General features: G+C 38.0%; 1 protein-coding gene across 1 annotated transcript; it reads right to left on the bottom strand.

The window, feature by feature from the left end:
• Nucleotides 1-1,077: 1,077 nt before the first annotated feature.
• LOC143788101 (ranaspumin-like) lies at nt 1,078-24,104 on the bottom strand. Its single transcript, XM_077277489.1, has 15 exons — nt 23,970-24,104; nt 23,833-23,882; nt 23,560-23,616; nt 21,614-21,670; nt 19,822-19,872; nt 17,003-17,068; nt 14,914-14,961; nt 12,767-12,811; nt 11,470-11,517; nt 8,770-8,814; nt 6,599-6,649; nt 6,100-6,168; nt 4,549-4,629; nt 2,223-2,359; nt 1,078-1,239 (listed from the first exon to the last, which is right to left on the bottom strand). Exons 1-14 carry the CDS (start codon nt 24,016-24,018, stop codon nt 2,252-2,254), a joined length of 825 nt encoding a protein of 274 aa, XP_077133604.1. The 5' UTR covers nt 24,019-24,104; the 3' UTR covers nt 1,078-1,239; nt 2,223-2,251.
• Between the last annotated feature and the right edge of the window lie 912 nt (nt 24,105-25,016).

Genomic DNA, 25,016 nt, shown 5'->3' with positions numbered 1-25,016 from the left:
TTGCATTAAACTGAATTTAAAAAGTAAAACCCACTGAAGGCCACTATTCTTTCGATCCTAGCACCACTGATGATAACTTTCACACTAATCCCCAAGGTTCAATCACAACCTAGTGCCAAGTAGATCTTAAGACTCTCCAAAGCAACAACACAAGATCTAAGGTTTGTGCACCTAGTCTACGGTGTACGTCAAGAAGCCTTTCCATATGCCACTGATGACCATTCACCAGACGAAAGCTGAAAGTGTGGCTGGGATTCACCTGCATGCCGTACTTTTACTGTATAGGAAAGCTCAGTGATGTAGCAGTGTTTTTTGAGTTATAAAGTGCTCTTATAGATCTGCAGGAGATAAGACATTGATTTTGTCACAATGAGAGAATGCCTTCCACTAAGTGACAAATCGCTGAAATCAGGGTCTCTGCCCCTGCATTATGCTGCTCTCAGATAGAGGAGCAAAACCTGGTGATAGATTTCCTTTAAGGCTGGGGTTACACTTGCGTATGTCATCTGATGTGAGCGGGAGCCGAGTGTCATGCTACTGTGGTCCGATCTTCTCGCACAGAGAGAATTGAAGCACAGCTGCGGAGGAGGCGGAGAAACTAATTTCTACACTGCTGGCGTCTGCGTATATCGCACCACACTCGGATGATATCTGAGTGATGTGCGTTGTGTCACTTGCATCCATAGACTGATATGGGTGCGAATGAGCGGAGACTTAGCCGAGTCTCAGAGCCAATCACAGCATGTTGCGATTGTTCTCGCATGCCGATTCGGTATGAGAAAATAATCGCAGATGTGATCTGCCCCATAAATTAACACTGGCCCGAGTGCTATGCGATATTTTCTCGCACAGCACTCGTCCGTATTCTACGCTGGTGTAACAGTGGGTCCCATGCGCATCGTCTGGCGCAGACCTCCTGAGTGCAATGTGAATCTAGTCTCAGGTTGCTTACTCCTGATATTAAATGAAGCCATGGAAACCTACTTATTACATTTATTATAGATGGAGAAATCTCTCTGGTCCATTAAGACCTCAGCCTGACAATAAGGACAGCTTGTTAAAACAACACACAGATACTTTGATTTCTCGATTATTTATTGATTGAATGGAACATAAGATTTAAAGAAAGTTTTATGAATCATCATGAAAATTAAAAAAAATGAATCAAATGATTTTATACTTTTTTTTTTCTTTTTTATTGCATGCTTTCTTCTATTCTACTGTTTGTGTCCAATGACCCTAGAAAAAAATAGATAATTAAAAATTAAGTTGCCTTCATATATTTAAGAAATACTCACAGCTTTCTAGTACAAATTATTCAGAAAACCAAGTTCAAATAGTATTTAGCTTATAACGTGCAGTCATGTAGGCTCATACTATTGCAGTATTATTGTGTTATATGCCTTTGACTGGCCTTTAGTGCACAATGAAGTAGAAGCTCAAATTGTGAAATCTGTTTTTAATTTCCACAGCTTAAGTTCACAGAATGAGGATGTCAAATCCGCACTGTCGGTCAATTTACCCTGCAGATTTTCTCCACAACCTCTAGATGAGATTTCATAAAATGCCGTGATTTGCAACATATTTTCCTTCTGGAAAATCTTGCCTAGAATATCCATTGTGTATCTGACCTGTGTAGACACACCTTAAATGAACTTTTGAAGAAGTTGCAGAATCCATAGCAAGTGATGAAGATTAAAAAATGGTGACAACATCTACATTATGGGAGAAATTGTCCAGGGTATGTCACATTTCGGATGTACAACAAAATCATCTACCGCCAAATTTAGAGCAGAGTAATAGGGTGATGTGTAGGTACCAGAATGAGGGAAATGGTATAGATTTTGTCACAGATCTGCATTGCAAACATGAAATACATAGAATTTGTCAGTAATGGTTAGAAAAAGAAATATAATATGAATTCCTTTCATTTCTATGCTGACCGCATATTGTAAATTTACGGCACGTGATCACATCGAGGATTTCCATGTGTAGCGCTCATACGCAATACAGAATAAATTGAGATGCTTTGAAAATGTTGCCTCCATTTTTTCATAATTTTTGCATATAATGAACATGTCTATAAATTCTGTGATCTCCATAATTCCGCAACTTATCCTTCTCAGTATTATCACTTTAATGATTGGGAATGTTTAATTTCCTAATAGAACGATGTGTTAAATGTTCATATTGAGGATTATTTGCATTTTATCACAACTTACCAGATTTCCTTGCTAGGTAGGATTAAATCTTAACCGGGAAGCCCTCCAAGGCCTCCAAGCCCTCCAAGGCCTCCAAGACCTCCAAGGCCTCCGGTAAGGACTCCAAGGAGATTAGGATTGTTTTTGAGAAGGTTGAGCTAAATAAAAATTAGAAACACTTGAAACACGGAGTAAACGTTTAAGGAAAACAATGGAACAATTATAAGATAAATATTAGTAATTAGTCACACAAAGCTCAACGTTTCCATGAATTTCTAAAAATTACATTTTCTGCAGAAGATTTTCATGAGACAGAAGCAAAGTTATGATATTCGGTACTTTCTACATTACTTCTAATTTATAGCAATAAATAATCATTCAAGAGCAGATAACATTTTCAGGAACGGCATTTACAGCACATCCATAATAAATATCTATCACTTCATACAGAATTATTTCATCTTAAGGGGAAAACAAGTCTATTAAATTCTCCGCCATACAAGTGTATGCAAAGGATACTCATAATATACAAGGGCCACAATTCATCAAAGTGTGATCGCCACAAATCTGACGTGATGACACATTTTGATAAGTCGTAAAATATTTTTCCAACCAGAGGTTTCTCAAAAATGTTGTAACTTTTGGTGTTTTCACAGCAGTTTCACCAAAACAAGCAGAGATCAAGTTGGAATATCAACACGACACCACGGCTTGTCTAATTTATGAGATGCGGCATACCTTACACCAGAAATCTTATTCCAGCCCCTTATTGGGGTAAGATTTGTGGCAAGAGGTATAGAGGCAGTCGCCACTTTCATGTCCCATTCATTAAAAGGTGTGTGACTCTTAAAGGGGTTTTCTCACTAACAAAGTCAATTTTAAAGTTGATTTTATTCAATAGATCTTGGAATAATAATATTTTCCATAAAGGGATGTATTTACAAAAAATGTCTGTATGCTGAGATAATCTTGTAAGTGTGCCCCTGCTGTGTACTGTGTAATGTCTGTGTCTGACCGTGCAAGGACATTGTCTCATCTTTCCACATCTCCTGGGCAGTGTGGCTGAGTGCAAAAGAGTATACAGACATTACAGCACGGGATCGCAAATTATTCTTTTTGGGCGGTAAAACCTTTCCCTCCTTGTTTAAAAAAAGTTTTACATCAAAGAAAGAATTATTTACTATCTTATGTTGTAATATTGTGATATCAGAATACTTTTTTATTTCCTCCCCTGTCCAGTAGATGTGGTATGATCAGACCATGTTCCTGTACGGTCAGACACAGTCATTACACAGTACACAGCAGGGACACATTTATAAGATTAATTTATTTCAGTTCTTCAATACAAAAAGTGAAACTCATATATTACATAGAGTCATTACAAACAGAGTGATGTATTTCACAAGTTTATTTCTGTTAATGTTGATGATTATGGCTTACAGCCAATGTCAACCCAAAAGGCATTATCTCAGTCATTAACTGTTTGATGATATTCTAATTTTGTGAGAAGCACCTGTGTGTGTGTGTATATATATATATATATATATATATATATATATATATATATATATATATATATATATATATATATATATATATATATATATATATATATATATATATATATATTAGGATGCCAAGGAAATTCATGGTAAAAATTAAGTAGCAAGTTTTTGAAGGTCTTACCTCCTAATTTTGTTCCTTTTTGGTCATAGATGTTTTATAATTTTCTTTTTTTAAGATTAGTTATCATTTACTGGTTGCTCAATGGCGCATCATATTGTTGTTTTAAATGTTTGTTTAGTATTTATCGTCATGCATATCCGGCGTTATGTATGGTATGTTATGCCATTTACCGATCAGATTAATTGATTTACGCGAAAAACTGAACTGACTGCTACTAAGTACTGATACATGTACAATGTACATAATTGTGTAATGCATATTTTACTGTAATAGAATGCTTACTGTCATTCTATGTTTTTTGAATTATAAATAGTTTATACAGCTAAAGATATGATGACAAACTGAGTGGTTATTGTGTCTACAATATTGTGAAAAATGAGAAACATGGAATAATTCACATGCCTTGAGCAAGTGGTAAATCTAAATTTAATGTCAACATATTTTACATGGTGAATTCTTGTGCCAAAAAGAACAAATTTGGGAGGTAAGATTTACCAATTTGCAAAGTTCATTTTTCCTTGGCATCCTAACACACACACACACACACACACACACACACACACATATATATATATATATATATATATATATATATATATATATATATCTCAGCAATTATCTTTGAAATGATTGATGACAAACTGTATAGAATAAAACTTACCACAGTGCATATAGCAGCGGATGTAAGATCGGTAAGAGGGCCTGCTACGACTAGACTTCCTTTTGCAGCAACAATACCACCCTGTAGTAAAATAACATTGTTACATTGTGTGATGCTCGGTATAGTTTATTCTTCTATGAGATTATAGGTGAATTATTATTTTTCTTGTGTGATAATATATGAACGGTTAATGAAAATGTAAAATCTAATTATTCAGCTAAATGCTTCAGAACATGTTATACATTGCAGGATCTCAGCTGTGTGCATGCTGTATATCACCGGGGATAAAACTTTCATATTGGAGAATACATTAAAATGTTCTTCTTGTAGGCAGCACGATATAAAGGTTGAATCAAAAATGACTTGAAGAGTCAGATCATAAGTGATTGGTTAAGATCTTACTTCCAGGAGCCTTTTGGATTCATAGAATGGGCCAGTACTGACTAGTTATGCTTAATTTACATTCGAGAGTCCTATTCCTGCTGCTATTTCTCATCTTGGTCCTGTATATTATCAGTTCTTGCTAAGGCTACGTTCACATTTGCGGTCAGCGCCGCAGCGTCGGGCGCCGCAGCGGCGCCGCATGCGTCATGCGCCCCTATACTTAACATGGGGGCGCATGGACATGCGTTGTGCTGCGTTTTGCGCCGCATGGCCGCAAGCGTTGGACGCAAGAAACGCTTCAAGTTGCATTTTTTTTGCGTCCAACTTGCGGGCAAAAACGACGCATGCGGCGCAAAACGCAGCGTTTTAGCGTGCGTTTTGCCGCGTTTTTGTTTGCGTTGTGCGCTGCGGCGCCGACGCTGCGGCGCACAACGCAAATGTGAACGTAGCCTAATTTGTATATTGTTGAAAAGTCCTTTTTGATTTAGCGCATGTGCAGATGCTGAGTTCTTGCACCAGATTTTTCTACAGGAAAAGTCCAGCATGTTGGCAGGAAAAACACTGCGTAAAATGTGCACTTTTTCGTGTGCTTTTTTACGTGTTTTTTTTCCTATTTGTTTCAATAGGTGAAAAACACTGTAAGAATTGTCATTCTGCAGATTTATAAATAATACTTTCATTTGTTCAAATCTGCAAGGAAAAAATAAGCAGCGTTCACTTTGCTTTCACTGTAAAACACTGTGCTTTTTCCACAGCAAAAACATGGAGCAATAATTGAGCATATAAACAAGCCTTTATAATTGTGGCGTAATCATTTCCTTTACCCCATCCCTACTGGGCACTGTTCACCTACCTACCCTGCCTATAGAAACTCATTTCAGCAGCCTCTATCTTTCCCCGTGTACCAGGTAATACTACACAACACCACTCACGGCCATGTTACCTAACGGTCCCTTCCCTCACACTGAAACTAAATGACCGTCCTCCATAACCTGCTTCCACCTCTCTATAGGACACCAAACACAGGGGAACACAGAACATACCATCTCCTGCCATATAATAGCCGCCACATAAAATATCACAACATGTTAATTAACTAAATGAGTAAACTTAGAGACGTCTCTTCTAATGATGTTAGCACAGAGCAGTAATTTGTGTGATACTTACAGCCAGACCTTGAAGAACGTTCTGCAGTGCAGGAGCAAGACCCTCACCAAGTTTAGCAATCAATTGTTCCTGTAAAATATGTCATGTTAGTTGTTACGTTTCTATCTGTCGTCTACATCTTCCTAATGTACATTTGTTAGATTGGCAAAAAAGCAGGTGGCAACAGAAAATCAGCTGTAGGCACAAAACAATATGATATTTGTAACGTGTTTTCTGTGTAACAAGAAGAAAAAGAGGTCAACAAGTTCTCCCCTAACTTGTGGTAGATGATAACTTGTTTCACTGGACAATCTCAGTGGTCGTCTCACTATCATCACAATTGATAATGGTCACAACCTCCCTCCTCCTCTGCACAATGATATCACAGATCATTATCAGACATCATTCTCTAATAAATTAATTAAATAAGTAACAGATCTGTGATTAAAAAATCTGTATATACTTTATTAGACTTTATTTGTAGACAACTTAAGAACAAAATGAGGACATATTTTCTTACCACTGCATCTTTGGTCCCAATAGTATCATCCGCAAAGCAACCAATGTTTTTCTGAAATAAAATAAAATATTTCTAACATTTCTGTAAACATTCCACGATATTCATGCATTTGAAGTAGTAGCAATTTTATAGTATTACTGTAACTGTTCACAACTGTGTCATGGTTTATTTCTATAAGGCTACTTTCACACTAGCATCGTACGACGCGCGTCGCAATGCGACGTTGCGACGTACGGATGCAAACTGTGAAAGTGCCGCACAACGGGGGCAGCGGATGCAGTTTTTCAATGCATCAGCTGCACCATTGTGATGTGTGGGGAGGAGGGGGCGGAGTTCCGGCCGCGCATGCGCGGTTGAAAATGACGGACACGACGCGCCAAAAAACGTTACATGTAACGTTTTTTTGTGCCGACGGTCAGACACAACCGTCGCATGACGGTTGCGGCTTGTTGCAATCCGTCGTAATGCGTCGCTACTGCACGTCTATGGAGAAAAAACGCATCCTGCAAGCAATTTTGCAGGATGCGTTTTTTTTCTACAAAACGACGCATAGCGACGTGCAGTGCACAACACTAGTGTGAAAGTAGCCTAACAGAAACACTACAGTGACTTATTTATCAAATTTCAGATACTATCAGTACCCGGCAGATTCCATTGTCTCGTGCTACTTTATACCATTCCGTAGGAGACACAGTGCTGCATGTAGATCAAGTCTTCCAGCGAAATCTGATGGAATAAGCAATGGAGATTCCAAACAATTGTGAAAGTTAAAGAATAGCTGATAATTTCCCCACATATATTATTTTGGGTATGTGTCACTTGTTGTAATTGATCCTCTATGTGTAACAGTAATTGTATATCTGCTCCAGGTCTATTTTTGCATTGATGATGAATCCATCAGCAGCGGTTCTCTTATTTGTTATATATCTGTTTCATAGCCATACTCCCCAGAGGCGGCTGCACCACTGCTGGGAGCTATATAGCATTAGTGATTTCCTGCAGTCACCACAAAGGGGATCTCAGATCATGGAAATCTGAGCTCTGCCCAATACTGGCTTCAGGGAGAGTTTTATCATGTGCCGGGAAGTGGAGGAGTTGGAGAATCGTCAGCCTACTTATGTCAGTTGTCTGCTATACTTTGCTCACTCCGGTCCTGATAATGAGGAATCATGTTGTAGTCAGTTTCATTAGGAGGCATTTTTGATTAACTCAATATTAAAGCTAGTCATGATGACCAATCGTCACAGGCACCATTTTGATTAAGATAACTTTTTTCCAACAAAACAAAATGACTAAATAAAATGAATATATACCTACTTACATTGTATCATGCTACAGAGCAGACACCTACATGATGAATGTTATTTTTTCCGCAAACAATAGTATATTCAGTATGTAAAATAGGGGGCAAGTGACTGAAGGATCAGAGACCTGTCATAAGTCCATACTGAGGCATATAAAGCCCCGTCCACTGAAAACTGCAAATAAAGATGAAACAACAACCACAGGACGGATTTCATCACCCAGGTATCATTGTAATCAGTGTAACGGCGCTGACCTGACACTGTCTGTAGTTTACTGAGCACAATCCTGCTGACAGGTTCACTTTAAGCAACTGCTCCTGGACAGCCACACTGCTCCTGCCTGTCCATTCTGTTCTATGCTGCGCTGCTACTGGGAACCCGACCCTGCACCAGCACTTCTGTCTAGAAAATGGCTGCTGATGGGGAAGCATGTGACCAGACCATGTGATGTCATTTTATTTTTTAACAGCCCAACACTGTGTTATTAGACAGACTTTTGGTCTCCATCTGTTTACTTATAGCAATATATATTGAGGTCACTTTGCCATAATTAAGGCTGTGTTTGCACCCTAGAGTTTGAAAAGAATTGGACACAATCCTAGGAGACCTCAGAGTGTTATACACGGTTTTTATTTTTAAGGCAAATGTCTATAGATATGTACACAGAGAGCCTGGTGTTGGCGGTGTTAGCTTTCCCAGCTCTGCTGCCTTGCTAAATCTAATAGTGTCAGAACGGCTGCACCCAGTAAACTCCATCATTGGATTCCGGATCTCTTTCTCTACATCATGTTGCTCTGAGATGAGGTAGAAAACTCTGCTGACAGATTCTCTTTAAATATAAATTAATTTAAAAAATCACAAACTTACCAAGAGTTCATAGATTGTAGCTGCAGACAAAGCGTTGATATTGTTCTAGAAATGAAGATCAATAAGTAACAAGGTAAATTACAGTGAGCTCTCAGCTTTATTCACCATAATGATCTCTGTTGGGTTTCTGCCACTGTGTCCATCCGTCAATCAAGGGCAGCATACAGTGCTATTTGTCCAATATTTTCACCATAATCTTAAACAGCGGCTCCTAACAAAGCCCCTAATGTAGAGTTGAGCACATCTTACGGAGAACGTGACAGCTGACGCGTGCTGCCCGAACCACAGACATCATGTATCAGACACTGACTCCATCATTTCAGCCAGGTATGTTCTATTCTGTAACGCTATGGTAGGTCAGAGAAAGACATACATTTAACAGCCATGACACACGGGCGACTGATCCAAAAGGCAGAGTGTCGCAGTTTCTGGTCCATGCTGCCTGTCGTTCAAGGACCAACTGTCAGGTTCACTTAGACCTAATTCACACATCTGTATTTCTGGTCAGTACATTAGTATTTGTAAATCAAACCAAGGAATAGTTTAACCCCTTAACGACCGCCAATACGCTTTTTAACGGCGGTAGTTAAGGGTACTTAAACCACAGCGCTGTTAATTAATGGCGCTGTGGAAAAAGTGTAAAAGTGTATAGCGCCCCCCAGAGTCAGATTTTCTCCGGGGTCTCGGCTACCAGGGGTAACTGTGACCCCAGAGAACATGATTCAGGTCATTTTTTTTTTTTTTTTTTTTTTTTTAAAAGTCCGATTTGTCATTTAATTTCTCTTTCCTCTGATGTTTTCTGGAAAGAAAATGGCAGGCGCATGCGCAGTGTGCCCACTGAGTACAATATGTCATGAAAAAACAGTCTCAGAATCAGAGGGATCCGTTAAAGCGTTCCAGAGTTATAACCTCATAAAGGGACAGTGGTCAGAATTGTAAAGATTAGCTTGGTCATAAAGTAGCAAATTGGCTCTGTCACTAAGGGGTTAAAAACTCAGAAGAGGTGAGAATCTTACTGTATGTGGAGCCTATTTCTCATTTCGGATTACAAATACAGATGGAAAAGAGTGAACAAATACTGACGTGTGATTTCCTATTCCAGGGGACACAACTCCAGCCCTCAAGGGCCACCAACAGGTCATGTTTTCAGGATTTCCTTAGTATTGCACAGGTGATAATTTAATCGCCTGCACATGTGATGATTCCAACACCTTGTGCTAAGGAAATGCTGAAAACATAACCTGTTGGTGGCCCTTCAGGACTGGAATTGTGCACCTCTGCCCTTTTCAGTAGCTTGCTTCAATTGATTTGTTGTGGAATCTCCCCTAGAATTTTCAACACAATCGTGAAAATCTTAATGTTGTTTGATTCGCACAAATCAATTATCAACATTTTATTTATTTAAAAATTATTGAATTCAGATGTTACTCTTAAATCTATGGCAAATTATTGGAAAATCTACATGCAACGCAGCTTATATTTTTGTCATTTTAAAGTATTTTTAAGGCCGCCATCACTTGTCCTTGTTTCCAGTATGTGTGCACCCGTTTTTTTTAAAGATACAAAACTTACCCATTATAACCTGTGGGGCTGCTCAAATGTCCGGAGACAAAATGCACGGAGACATGTCTGTTTTTTTATTCTGTAGCATGGATGATAACGGCTACTATAAGCCTGTGGATCCATGAAAAACATGTACAGCACATGGAAGCCATCAGTCTGCAGTCCGCGTGCTGTCCGTGTGTAACACTGAGAAGTATCGGAGAAGCTTTGTCATGTAATTCTTTATCTGCTGATGACTGATGGAAGGAGCAGACACACGGATGACGCACTGATGGAAAACACTGATGACAATGGGTCTGTTTTTTTCATGTACGTGCGTTATATCCATTTGGGAAAGGGGTCGAACTTTGTGGAGTTTTTTTTCATAGGGGCATGCTCTGGGTATGCCTTTTTATCAGTGTTTTTCCCATAATCTTATAAACACTATCAAATGCTGTAAATACTTTTTCTTGTGTTTAAAAATACTAAAAAATAGTGTTTGTGAGGACGGCCTTAATGAAGGGCACTGGTACTTTTTTGTAACTAAATAGTATAATAGCATAATATATGATTAAAGGGGTTAAAAAACAAACAAACTGTGCTTTACACGTCCTTGTAAGGTCCAGTGCTGAGTCCCTGCTGCTGCTTCTAGGGTCTGGTATCGGCTGCCATGCTGACATCATGTCCACAGCGCCGCAGCCAGCCAAAAAGCTCAGCAACTTTGAGCAGCTTGTGGCATCAATGCGGGCAGAGCCGCTGAGCTCGCTTATTGGCTGCAGCGCTGCTGATGTTGTGTCAGTGCTGCAGACAATCACAGAGACTGGGAGCAGTAGCAGAGACTCAGCGCTGGATCCAAGGAGGGCGAGTAAGGGACAGCTTGTTTTTAGAAAACGAACTTCAGCCAGGGGATTAAACTAGGTAGCGAGAAAAGGAATCTTCCAGGAGGAGACATTAGTGTATGTGCCGGACTACTTGTCAGACTTTACATCACCTGACATATAAAGAAGGGGGAGGGGAATGCAAAGATGGAACTAAGATGGGCTGAAAGCAAAATCAAGCCGTGACAATACCGATGGCAGAAAAGCATTGAATGAGCACAGAAAGAAGGCTGAAGTCCTCCTTTGTGCTTATTATTCACCAGGATATTCACATTCTTACCTTACAAAACACATCATATATCTGGTTAAGCAGCTGTGGGGTTAAGTTCTTCAATAAAAACAAAATAAAACAAAAATGTTATTATTCATTTCCATTTTGTAGTTAGAAATTAAATTTGAGGAGAAATACATAATACAGTGATACGTTGACTAAGGAGTGCGTCTGCTCAGGAATATTCCAACATACGAGTTGGCGCTTAGTTGATTTATTGCTTACCAGCCACGTAACTATCCTGCCATGCAAGCAGCGCTGTCTTTGCTGTTGCACTTCTGACCTGGGGTGTATTTTTTGTACTGCATGCTGCATGCAATTTACATGGGGCTGTACATAGGATGATGATTTTTTTGCTTTATGCTTCTGCTTTTTTTTCTGTGGCAGTGCTGTATGTTATTTCACATGTGCAGCCAGGTGCAGTATACTGCAGTATTATGTGCCCTCTCTGACTCTTTGGAGTGTTGGCTTTACAATTCAATATTTGCTATATTTATATGTGAAGATGACTAAGTAAAGTTATTGAAAAAAAAAATGTAAAAGTGCAGTGCAATAGTTTATTACACGTTTAATAGTTTTCCGTACAGTACATTACTGTTTATTAATAAAGTTAATTTTTCTTATTTAAAACACCTAACAAAAATTATTGGTGCATTTTTTGGGAGGACTAGAATGGATTAATAGCATTTCAATTCATTTTAATGGGGACATTGAATTTGATGTGAGAGCAAATTGAGTTAAGAGCTCAGTCACAAAACGAACTAAACTCCTAAGTCACAGTAATACTGAATTTATCCTAAAAGTTTTTCGCAACTATTGTAATTTTTGTTTTCAAACACATTTTTACCTATGTTTAAGAATTTTTTTAAAGATTTTCTTAAATATAGATGGAATTTTTAAATTAAAGTACATGAAACCGTGAAAAAAAATAATTTTCATTGATCCTTGAATTTTGTCATGACGTGTGTGGGAGTTGAAACGAAATTGAGCCCAACTATGAAATTATTTTCATCAAGCCTCAAGAGACTTGCTTTGCCCATCAATACTGTAGATTAGGCTGATCCAGCAATGAACATTAATATATTCAGCCTATTATATAGTATCAGGCAGGTTAATACTGAATATTACAATATGTTCTACTAATGTATATTTATTTCAATATTTTCATTTATAAATACATTTCATATATTTATAAAATACATTATTTATAAATAATAGATCTAAATACATATTTAAGCACATTATTAATGCTGTATATTATATATAATTATATATCTATATGCTCATTGTTAATAAATTATGTTACCGCCAAAATGTTTTTCAAACAGGTTGAAGTCAAAGCTCCATTGAGCTGTGAAAAAAAAAGCAAAACATTCATTGCGTCATTTATTTTCCAAAAAAAATAAAAAATAGAGAGTGCTCTCAGTGGGAGAAACTAAATAGAAATCTTGTGGGTGTTTGCTATTTTGTTTCTCCCACTGAGAGCACTTTCTCTCTTTCTCTCTATATATATTTTTTTTTTCTACTGGCTAACACAATACTAAACCGCTTTTTTTTTTTCATTTTATTTCTTTTCCAGTAATGGTGCATTTTACATATATATATTCTTTTTTTATTTTCTGCTATGTGTGTAATACACGATAACTCAAAGAGATGTGGAAAAATGTTAGTCAGCTAAAGCAAAATGCTAAACTATTTCACATCACTGTATTATGTTCTTATTTGTCATAGAAAATATTAGAAATCCTTGGTCCCTCATGTCCCCTCCCTTTATTCTTTCATCTATCATGTGTCTTGAGGAGACAATGGTGGGTGCCTGTATGTAAAGTGACAGTGACACAGATGTGAATCCAGTTTGATAAATATGCGAGGATTCCCCTTTTATGTCAGGTGACTGCAAATGAAGTCTATTGTCCCCACAAAGAGACAGGAAAAAACCTTGTTAGGGCCCGAAGTGGATCAAAGACGAAATTACACCCGTTACAGATCGCCACGGTGACAGAGCAGACAGTACGGCTCCGGGAGAAAATATGGAATATTGGATTTTCTATACATCCAATATTAATGAGACACACATTGTTGGCATTGGGATAACTAGTCCAAAATACACATTTTTTCTCATAATTATAACCCCTACCAAAAAGTCACAAATCCATAGGGGCCATATAACCACCAGCAGCTCGGCCATGTTTAGTCTCTAAGCATAGCTAAAAGATGACATCAGTCTCGACCTTCTGTGATCGCTCTATGAGGAGTTATTACATAAATTGGGATTGCCTACAATTATGAAGTGCTGAGTCCGGCCCACAACCGGGACCTTGTGAGGTCATCGTGGAGGGGTGTGTGGGTGGGACTCAGGGTCTGATAAAAGATCAATGCCAATTATCATCAGTGTTCATAAAGATAGTTACATTTCATGTATGTAGGGACCCTGTTTATCAACAGACCAATAGAAGCGCTCGCTTTCGGCTAAACTGAATTGTCTCTGCGATCGGTGTAGTAAGTTCTCCTGTTAGTTCCTATTATTTTATGTAACTGTCTATGCTGTATTGTTCTGTCCCCATTGTAAATTTTTTTGTATATTTTTCATAAACATTGCCTCGCTTTGGATTAAATATATAATGTAATAGTTCTGTTCCTTCTGTTCTGTCAGCTACGCCTCGAAGTGATAGCTGCCGTAAACGGTGTCCATTCGACCGAATCAGAGTGGTGGTGGCAGCGAGTAGTCTGTGACCGTACCGGGGAATGTGCACATATTCACTGTGCTGGAATCCGGAGGTATATATGCCATACGTTCACGGTTAATTTTCTGATCTCCAGCCTAGTGGTGCGAACAGGCTGTGGCCTTCTCTGTGGATCATCGGCCAATTGTGTAATTGTCCGGACGACAGGAGGCAGCAGAGAGCTGTTCGCTCCAAAGATCACAGCGGGTGGCACTCGTGACCTTCCCGACCTGTGATATCAGGGATTTGTGGGATTAAGAAAGTCCTGACAAATATTCGGATCCATGACATTATTAAACAGTTATTCCCATCTATGCAAGTTATCAACTATCCACAGCACAGGTTACAACTTGTTGACCACTGGAAACCCCACTAATCCTGAGAGTCCTGTGTTCTGAAGTGCCGCTGTGGAGTGCAGCGGAGGCCACACATGTGTAATGTTCTCCGCTATCTTTGGCAGTTCACACACAATCAGTGAATCAGAGGCCAGAATGTGCGGCCACCCCCTGAATTCCAATTAATAATGTCAGAGCCCCATTTTGACTTGTAGTGTCCAATTAATTATCTTATATTATTTTATCACTTTTATTATTGCTAATTATAAAAATAGTAAATAAGTACATAGTTTCAATTTATTACACTCTACATTACTACTTTATTCTTTCTATATAGTCAAAAATTACTTATGATACCAGAAAAATATTATTTCAAAGTATAATCATGTCCTTACCAGCTTGCACAACACATCTGTAAGGGCGGGGGTTAAGTCTAGTGCATCCTGCAGTGATAAAAAGCACAAGATGGTTAAACATTGTGTTTTTTTATTTTATGTGTGGAAACGTTGATATAGTACAAGCAGATCAGGTTGGCATTAGTATAAAGATTTCCTAAAATTGGACAATTTATCCTGATGTGACCAGAATGTCATTGTTTTATTACTATATGAACGCTGATTATTAACGCTGAATATATTTCAAGCTCAGCACAATCATGTGATTACTGAGACAGATGGAAATGGCAGAGTTCATCAGCAGCAACCAAGGAAAATGTATTGGAAGCTTTATATTAATTGATTAATTAATAGACATATGTGATGTAACGATAGAGGATGCAGCAGCTGCAGATGGGACTGCGACCTGACGTTAGGACGGCCCTGGGCCCCCCGACCATTTCTTAGCGAGGTGACTGACAAAGATGTTGCACAAGCAGCATAAAATCAGCAGCTCGGAGAAAGCCAGGTATATTCTTGTCCAACAGCTTCATGCCGGCAGAAAGCCCATCTATCAGTCAGGCTCCTCCACTACATGCTGGTAAGCCCTCCAGGCATCTTCTTCAGATATCTCAGCTGCACCCCAACCTTGCAGGGTTTGGTAATAATTTCTCAATTGCTGCAATAGTGCACATTGTTTGCTGTGATTTTCATAAGACACAGATCATAGGGAACAGATTTTGTTATTATTCCTAAAATTGTGTCAAAAATAGAGTTGCTTTGCTCCAATTGAGGACATAGCGCAATTTCTGAAGTTTTTGTGAAAATCTTGTCAAAACACGCAACTTGATCCTATTATGTGAATATTCCTTTAGGGATCTCAGCCACCCTTAGCATGTCCCACACGTCTGTGAAGCACGGACTGTATTTGCATCGGAAGACCTGGCCCAGCCCATGTAGGCTATGAAGCAGTTAGCTCAGGTTGTGCGACCTGGCGGTCAGGTCAGATCTTCTGATCCGTGTTTCACAGCCTTGTGGAATGGGCCTTAGATCTCGCTAACATGAACGTATCCGGTGTTTTATCTGATAGCACTCAGCCAAATATTAATCTATGCGGCACTGCAGATCTGTATTTTTTTTCTCATACCGATTGTGCATGAGAAAAAAAATCACCGCATGCTGCGAGTGGATCCACCAATCGGATGGCACTTGCCCATTCAAGTCTATGGGTGCGTGTACAACATCAGACTGCACTCAGATGTCATCTAAGTGCAGTCCAGTTTCCGAAGACTCAGACAATGGAGAAGATGGAGAAGCTAAATCCATATTCTCTACATCTTTGCTGCGATTTTCTCATGCGACAGAATTGGATCACACTAAGGTGACACTTGGATGAAACGTGAAGCAGAGTTTGAGGAAAGGGTCATTAACATAATGGATCCAAATATATATGATCCTCTGACCCCGGCCTCAGTCCGGATTAGAAACAAATCTGAAATGGCCTCAGGGTATATTCTAATGTATCGGTCATGCTGTTGTTTATTGTTGCGGCTACTGCAAATTCACAGCAAAATGCAGAAGATTTGCTTCAATTTCAACCTTTACAGCATTTAAAAGCAATTTTAGTAAATCATCTCAAAATAACAGGACATACCCGATAGATTCGAATGTGCGCTAATGTCATTTTAAACATGGCAGATCTGCACCAAAAATGCCCAATAATTATTATAAAATACATTACACAATACATAAACAGCAAAAATAAACCCAAAAGGAATTTAGGCCTTGTCTATGGGTAGATAGGCGTCTAGTGACAGTTATCTTATGTGTATCGCCAGGATTACATCCAGGGTTACATCATGTAAGTATTAGCGCCCTTTTGATCTGATTACATCATTATTTGTTGCATTCACCTTTATCTTAAGGACCTTTCATCACAAACCAAGTCTGTGCTGGCAAAAGTCTCAATGAATAGTCATTTACTTTTCAGATGTTTTAGATGTTATTGCTTATTTTATTTAAAACTGGAAAAATGATAATGAAAAACTAAGATGTAACCATTGTCGTAGTAATTAAAAAACAAACCAACAAAACTAAATAAACAACTTACGGTAAGTTTGATAGCAACTCTGCCAGCCTGATCTGCAATGTCTGTTACACTTCCAGCGGTGTTTGCCTGTAGTCGGATACAAATGTATAAATATTTTACAGTCATTTCAGACTAACAAATAGATTTTCTAATCATTATTTTATTATTTGACATAGATATAAAAACTTTCATGAATGCATAAATGAAATGCAGACTTTCAGTTTCATAATTTAGATTTGGAATTCTTTCTATTGGTTAATACAAATATACCGTATGAATTGATTTCAATTTTGTGAAAGAAACAACCCATATTGTTTAATGCTTTATTTAATTTGTTTTTTAACGGATTGGATGTGTTATCAAATACAGTATGTATAGAACATGAGTATAGTATATCGTAGTAGAATCCACAATAAAGTAAAATGTGAGTTAAACTGAATATTAACCCCTCAGTGCCCAATCGTGTGTGTGCTGAGCTCCCACCACACGACAAGCACGGGGCTTGGAGAATGGTGACAGAAACCAACATTTTTTTTTATAAACGTAAGAATTTTTTTCTTTACAACGTAAAGAAATACAAATTCTACAGACCTGAAAAATCAGATGTCAAGGCTTTTTTTTACCGCATAATGAATACCATAAAAATAGAACTCATAAAAGAATGACAGAATTTTATAACAATGACAGTCGTGCTCCGGTCTCTGTCTTAAGAACGTGTGATCCAGCTCTAGTGCAGTGCAACACCGGCTCGGAGCTGTATGTCTGCAATCTGCAGCCCGTACTGACACGTAACTAGGAACAGGCTGCAGTTTCAATTATATCAGTGACGCCATTTTATCTCATCCTGAGAGTCCCCTTCAAGAGGTTCAGAGGGATTGTCTGGAACTAACACTGGGACTTCACTCCCTGACGAAGCAATGAGTGAAACGTACGTTGGAGTGTGAGGTGGCAGGACCATTATACTAAACATGAGCACTGGTTTGTATGTATTGCGTTTCTTTTGAAATTTAAGGGTGGAGGAGGCTCTTAGAGTTATTATGCCATTACTTTGTAACTACTGGCAACATAGCATTATGTGGTTTTTGAAAATATAATGGTGTAGTAGTCTTGTAAAAGACATATGCTACTTATGCAAATTATTGGTAAAGGGTTATATGTTTGTCCCCTCCCCTTCCAGTTATTTATTAAATTCTCTAAGTGACCAGTGCTGTGGAATTATACAAAATATTGAGACTTATTGTACAAAAAAATCATATATATTGACCTGCCCCCTTTTGTTTTTATATTTTTCTTTTTTTGTGTATTGTTCCTGTTTGGTGTTTAAATAAAAAGATTTATTGATTTTTAATCCATAATTTGAGTGAGTAAAAAATTCTTTCAAGCAGTTTCTTTTTTCTTTTGGATATTTATATGTACCTACTTGAAATATATGTATATTTAGGGTAATGCTATTCTCCTAATTTATTGGATAAAGTACAAATGACTTTCAGCCTGTACCCCTATATTCTAGTGAATGCTGAGATGCTCGGAGCCCAGACTTTAGATATGGACACGTTTATTTTAATATGACAAAAGGGATTTTTTTTTACAAATATTGGTATCTAAAGTTAAGGTAACTAAATGTTAATAATTAAAGCTAAAATTATTGATCTCATTTTATAGAAATCTTTTTGTTTGTCTCAAATGTATTGCACAGTCTGACATAACTTTTTCCTCGACTTAGGAGAGAAAACGTGGAAAGTTCCGCTCTGCTGACGAGTAGATAAAGGATCCAAAGCCTGGAGTTTGTATAATAGTTGTTTTAGCTATGCATTTCTAAGTACACACACTTCTTCCTCAGGACATACATGCTGCACTATATGCGGTTATGTCCTGAGGAAGACGTGTGTGCACTTTGAAACTATTATACAGACTCCAGGCTTTGGATCCTTCATTTACTCATTAGCAGAGCGGAACTTTCCACATTTTCTCTCCTAGGACCGATGGATTGGTGGGATGACCTATGGATCTGCAGCAGCTGGAGCTTCTATAACTATACTTTATTGGGTGTTAGCACAACCTATATATTTTTAATTGAGGTATCCTGGGTAAGACCCTATTGTGCTTTTTCTGCTCCCACCTTCTGCACATATATCAGGTAACTTTGTCATGGTTTCATTGGTGCAGCTGAATTAGGGCTTCTTTTTTATGGATCGAGGGGTACATAAAACAATCCTTTTTTTAGAGGAAAATGTAAAGTATCTTTCCATAATTTCCTTTTTAATGCTGTTCATAACAGTTTAACAAATTAAAGTCATTATATATTGAATGAAAAATTTAGGCTGCGGTTTTTCTGTGCAAGTGTCTGTATATATATTTATATATATAAATCAAATTTCTCACTACTTTTGCTCCACTTAGGAACTTTTGATGCCATTTATACCTTTATTATATCATTTAGTGGAATACCTTTGCAGACAAGTATCTCTCTCTAGAATGGCGGGGCGCTATCGTGCATTGCTGTCAGCGGAGAGCTGGCTGTACGTGCAGCGCTGTCTCCATTTATTTGTTTGAAATTTCCAAAAATTGAAGATTTGATTTGCCCTCTTGCTTCTCTTTTCGCATACATTTTCTCAAGATAGATTTCAGTCCCAACTGATGCCAGCAAAACAGCTGGGAATAACACTCGAATTCTGTACTAATTGCACTGTTTTTAGAGTCAGATTTTTCTTTCTTATCTTTCTTTTTTTACTTAAATAAGAAGTGAAACTGAATCTCCTGAAGACGCTATCCTGTATAACATAGTGTAAAATGTGAACATAATCAAGTGAAATTGTCATTTGTTTTCTATGTTATCTTACAATTGTTGCATCTGTTCCAAGTACTTCATCAACTTTGCATCCAAGAGCTTCCTATTAAGGGATTAGAAGAAAGAAAAATAAAGTGAAGTTCAAGCTTTGAATCTAAATGAAAACAATTTTATTGTAGTTGTATTATTTCTTCATTTGCCACAGGAGTTTTACAAGTAAGTAGGAAAAACATCCTTAAGGTATTTGCATAAGATGTCTTTTTCAGGCACATTTCACCATATAAACCGTATCAAAAACCTGTTAGAAAAACCTCAAAAGAATGAACATACGGTAAGCTGCTTTTTTTTTATGTATAAATGACTTTTGGTGCACATGTTCAGGCTTTTGACCACTTCAGACTTCTAGAACTATCTAGAGGTGAAAAGAGGTGACATCCATTTTCTCCCCTCGGAAGATGCTCTGTACTTTATAATGCAAATCAAAGGGAAAGCTAAAAGTATGCCCACAGATTCTTGGATGTCAATTGGACTTTTATACCATAATTTTTTTTACTTAAGGAAATGCTAGCGGTTTCTTCACTATTTAATAAACTGGAAAAAAAAAATTACCAGAAAACAGCAGCTAATATACTACAAAAACTGCTGGGAAATGCCTGCGGATCTCAGGGCTTTGTCAGTAACATACAGGATCCAATTACTGCATGTGCGCTGTTAGGCTACGTTCCCACAATGAGTTTTTGATGACTTTTTGATGTTGTAAACTTGAAGTGACATGCAATTTATATTTTCCTCCCAGGAATTATTCAAAACCTCTTAAGGTAAAAAAAAGCTACAAAAACTCCTCACATGAGAAAACAGGAGGAGCAGAGCCAGGAGAAACTATAGGGGCTCACAAAGGAAATACTAGGAGATATTTTTCTAACCATTCTCCACTGTTATCAGGAGATGAAGATGTTAACTACATTAACTGAGAATTTCCTAATAGGTACAGTATACGAAAAAGGGTCAATCCCTATAGGAAGGTAAGCAAGTGGCTTAAAGAGAATTTCACTGAATTTAGAGAATTATGATAGGCTTACAGTATTAAAAGGAACATGTCACTAGATTCATGCAGTCCGAAGCACAGGTAACATAAATCAGAGCCTGGCTGTGGGACTCCAGACAGGTATGTTTGAAGCTTGAAGAGGTGGCCGGGGACCATGGGGTAAATCGTTACTTGTCTAGTGCAGCCCCTTTCCGGCTTCTCCTTTCCCAGCTATAGTTGACTGATATGTCTTTCACTATGTGCACACAAGGGAGAGAACTATCAATCACCTGCAGTGGTGCAAGCAGAAGCCGGTCTGGAGCAGACTAGGCAGGTCTCTCTCTATAGCTCCCGGTCAGCTTTTTAAGTTATGCTATCTGTGGAAAGCCCAACGTTTTTGAGAAAAACATACCTGGATGCAATCATGCAGCCAGACCCTGACTCATGCTGCCCATGGGTTGGACATCATGAATGGAGTGACAAGTTCCTTTTAAAATTAGCATGAAGGTATAATAGCCAAGTAGAGCTATACGAGAAGATATTATTGCACCCATTAGACAGTTCTCCATACGGGGGGGTAGCTGTAAAGAAAGCACCTCCAACTTCTGCCCAGTCACACTGTGTAATACATGACCCTTCTCCCCCAGTCGGCAGCTCTGCAGAAGATCAGGACATTAAGCTGATTTAGGTATAAAGCAAACCAGGCACTTGGCCTTTATATGTTCTTATATGTACAGGATCTTAAAGGGTTACACTATAATTAATGTGAGAACACTATATCTTGACATTCATCAACAGACTGTTATTGAGTATTTCTTACCAGTGTGACTTTCAAGTTATTGAAGGCCGCTTCATAGTTTTTTACATTTCCGTCAAACTGTGAAATAAGAATTGACAAAATATCTATAATTAAATGTTTGCAAAATTAAATTATCAACTAATCAACTTAGAGGCATTCCCAATATACAGTACACTCACCTGACGGAGGTTATAAAGTTTTAGCCTTTGTCAAGTTAATGGGAGCCTATGGGCACCATTGTTCTAAGCTTCAGAAGTTTCCCTGGCCCATAAGGCTGGTGGGCAATACTAAATCAGTAGTGTAAGTGCCTAATGCGTTCTGTAGGTCAGGTTGGTGGTGCAGCTGGAGTCTTGAGGATGGCCCATATGACCGTCTGTGTCTTTGTTACTATATACATTATACATTACTTCGCAGAATAAGCCGCCTATTATTATTATTATTATTATTATTTATTTATAATACCTTATTCCTGCTCATACTGAAATATTGACGTTTATGTGATTAGCAAGTGATTGGCCAAGTTTTCAGTAGATGTTTACACTCAATGACAAGAAAACGACGTTTTAAAAATGTCAATGCCAAAAGATAAAATAGGTAAAATTAATATGCAATTACATGCACCCCTTTACTCCTTTATATTGTTTTCCAATTAAGTAAGATCACATAGACTGATGGTAAAGTCTAACACAATATGGTTTGGTAGAAATAGTCATGAGTTCAAAAAGTAAACATCATTTTATTTATTTTTCTCTCTATTAATCAATAGTGCCTGCAAAAATAAAATACTTTGTAATAAATCTCATCAGAGAAATTTACTTCTTTCTCCTCCTGGACTGATCTTCATTCTCAGTTCACAGGTAAAATCTGTCTTCAGTAATTATAGATTTTCCCATTGCTGAGATATGAGATTGCAGTCAGTGAACTTGCAGCAGAAAACTAATGGGTGAGATTGGATAATTGTTTTATTATAAATAGTGATGAGCCAATATACTCGTTACTTGAGATTTCTCGAGCACGCTCTGGGGTCCTCCGAGTATTGTTTAGTGCTCGGAGATTTAGTTTTCATTGCAGCAGCTGGATGATTTACATCTGTTAGCCAGCATAAGTACATGTGGGGGTTGCCTCGTTGCTAGGTAATCCCCACATGTACTTATGCTGGCTAACAGATGTAAATCATTCAGCTGCTGCAATGAAAACTAAATCTCCGAGTACTAAAAAATACTCGGAGGACCCCCGAGCATGCTCGAGAAATCTCAAGTAACGAGTATATTCGCTCGTCATCACTAATTATAAACCTTTGATGGATTTTTGGCCTTTTTATAGAGTATATTAATACACTCACACTACATTAGATGCATAGACACACACATTTAATACAAAGTTACTCTGAGCGCTGGTGACAAGTTATCATCCTTCTACTGCCATGATGTAGTATTGTAGAGCGGAATAACTTGACATTGAGGTTTATAACTTCTTATTCTTAAACTTCTATAAAGGAGTAATAGATATATGTAGAATAATCTCTACCATTTTTACATCGTTCACTAAAGGGAAAATTAATGACTGACAGCAAGAACACATGTCGGTTTTCCGTCATACTTTCTTTTGTAACTCATCTACAGGCCAGGAGAGAGGAGGCACTATCGTAAGTGTGAATTAGAACAAACGTACACTATAGGAACAGGCTGCTAATGGCTCTGTTCACACTAGCATCATGGATTTTGTGTACAATCATCAACAACAATGCTGAACCCATTTTCTAACAAATACTATCAATTTTATGGGGTTCTTTTAGGGATCTGGTATTGTTGACACTGTAGATTGTACTTTTTTATAATAGAAAAGCACAGTAAGCTCTGAGCACTTGTAAGAACAGAGCTTTTGCTAATTGATTCTCATATTTTTTTAAATGCAATTAATTTATTTTATCATCACTAATAAAGACTGACATAATGAGATATACTTACTTTGCCTCTATAGGCGCAAATAAATGCAGCCCATGATTGCAGGGCAGCTGGCGCCGTCTAATTGAGAGAAGACAATCAAAATAATCAGTCAGTGTAGGCATAATAATGTTGTTACAACCAAATGAACATATGTATGTACTATACAGTGTACAGCTGCTATTATGCAGAAATTAATTATGTTTGAATAAAAACAAGTTATCATTTATTATTATAGCTGTGTTCAAATTTCAGTGTGAAATTAATTACAGACATTTTTCACTTCAAGAATCTTACCTGTAGTGTAGTATCCAAGCATCCAAATCCGCTACTGGGATTTGCTTGTCCTTCACAAATAGAACAAACACAAACACGTTATTTCATATTGCATCAATATAATCAATGTAGCACAACATCACAATCTATGTACATACCTGCAGCGAGGCTGAGACCAGCCAGTACAAGGAATACGATCATCTTCATTCTGCAGATAGTGGAGCTCAAGGCATGAACGGAACCAGTCAATGCCCTTCTTTTATAGCCCTAAAACAGGTGGCAACCCTAAACACACAATATGACCCTGCGCACATTGGAAACTGTCCGAGATGGCGGTAACTTTGATGCTAGAACTATTTCAATCAAGTTTATTGGTTTAGTTAAGACAACATTTAACATTTGCCAATATTCCACATCCTGCAGTAAATGTAAACATTAATATACCATGATGCTGTTTTTACCCTACAGCTTTTCTATCTGCCAGATTTAGCTGTTATTTAATTTGATAAATGCATCATTGGACACTACAGTTGGAAACCCCCAAATCGGTCAAAGTCTTATCATAAAAGTAATGCGACTTTATCTTCTAAAGGATTGGTCTGATGGGCACAAACTCTGTGCCAGTAATCCTAGCTGTAGACTTTGCTCACATGAACATATTATCAGTCAGTGTGCCATCCATCACCAATGACCGCACACTGACCAACGAAAGTCATAGTGCTAGAGCGCAAGAGCGATCTTATACATGGACCAATGGTCTGTGGGTAAATATCGGCCGATAAGACAGTGTTACTGTTCAATGGCAGAGAGCTGCAAACATCCATGATTCATATTAGCATATGGAGACGGAGCTGTAATTCCTGCATTACTCTTAGTAATGTTTTTTCTTCACACAGATATCCTAAAGGTGATTGACAGATGTCTACCATACAAGAGACCTTTCCATTACCTGTAACGGTGCTGGGAATAGGGACAGTGCCAGGTTAGTCTCATCTCCGGCTTTAGTCCTCAGCCGGATCTTCTAGCTATGTTTTTCTCTGAAACATCAGAGCATTTCACAGAAAAATATACCCGGATACAACTGTTCAGTCAGGATCTGATTCATGCTGTCCTTGGTTTTGTGGCCTTTACATTTATTTTTAATTATTTACATTTCTAGATTCAATTGCGGCCTGTTTTTTCTGTATATGTTGAATGCACCAACG

Source organism: Ranitomeya variabilis, chromosome 8 (genome assembly GCF_051348905.1).
Source record: "Ranitomeya variabilis isolate aRanVar5 chromosome 8, aRanVar5.hap1, whole genome shotgun sequence".
NCBI lineage: Eukaryota > Metazoa > Chordata > Amphibia > Anura > Dendrobatidae > Ranitomeya > Ranitomeya variabilis.
This window is presented reverse-complemented; position numbering and strand designations above follow the sequence as displayed.

Coding starts and splice junctions, on each gene's coding strand:
- LOC143788101 (XM_077277489.1), bottom strand. CDS start 24,018: ATGAAGATGATCGTATTCCTTGTACTGGCTGGTCTCAGCCTCGCTGCA. Junction 11,518..12,766: donor GTTTGAAAAACATTTTGGCG/GTAACATAATTT, acceptor TTTTTATTGAAG/AACTTAACCCCACAGCTGCT. Junction 6,169..6,598: donor TTGGGACCAAAGATGCAGTG/GTAAGAAAATAT, acceptor CATATTTTACAG/GAACAATTGATTGCTAAACT.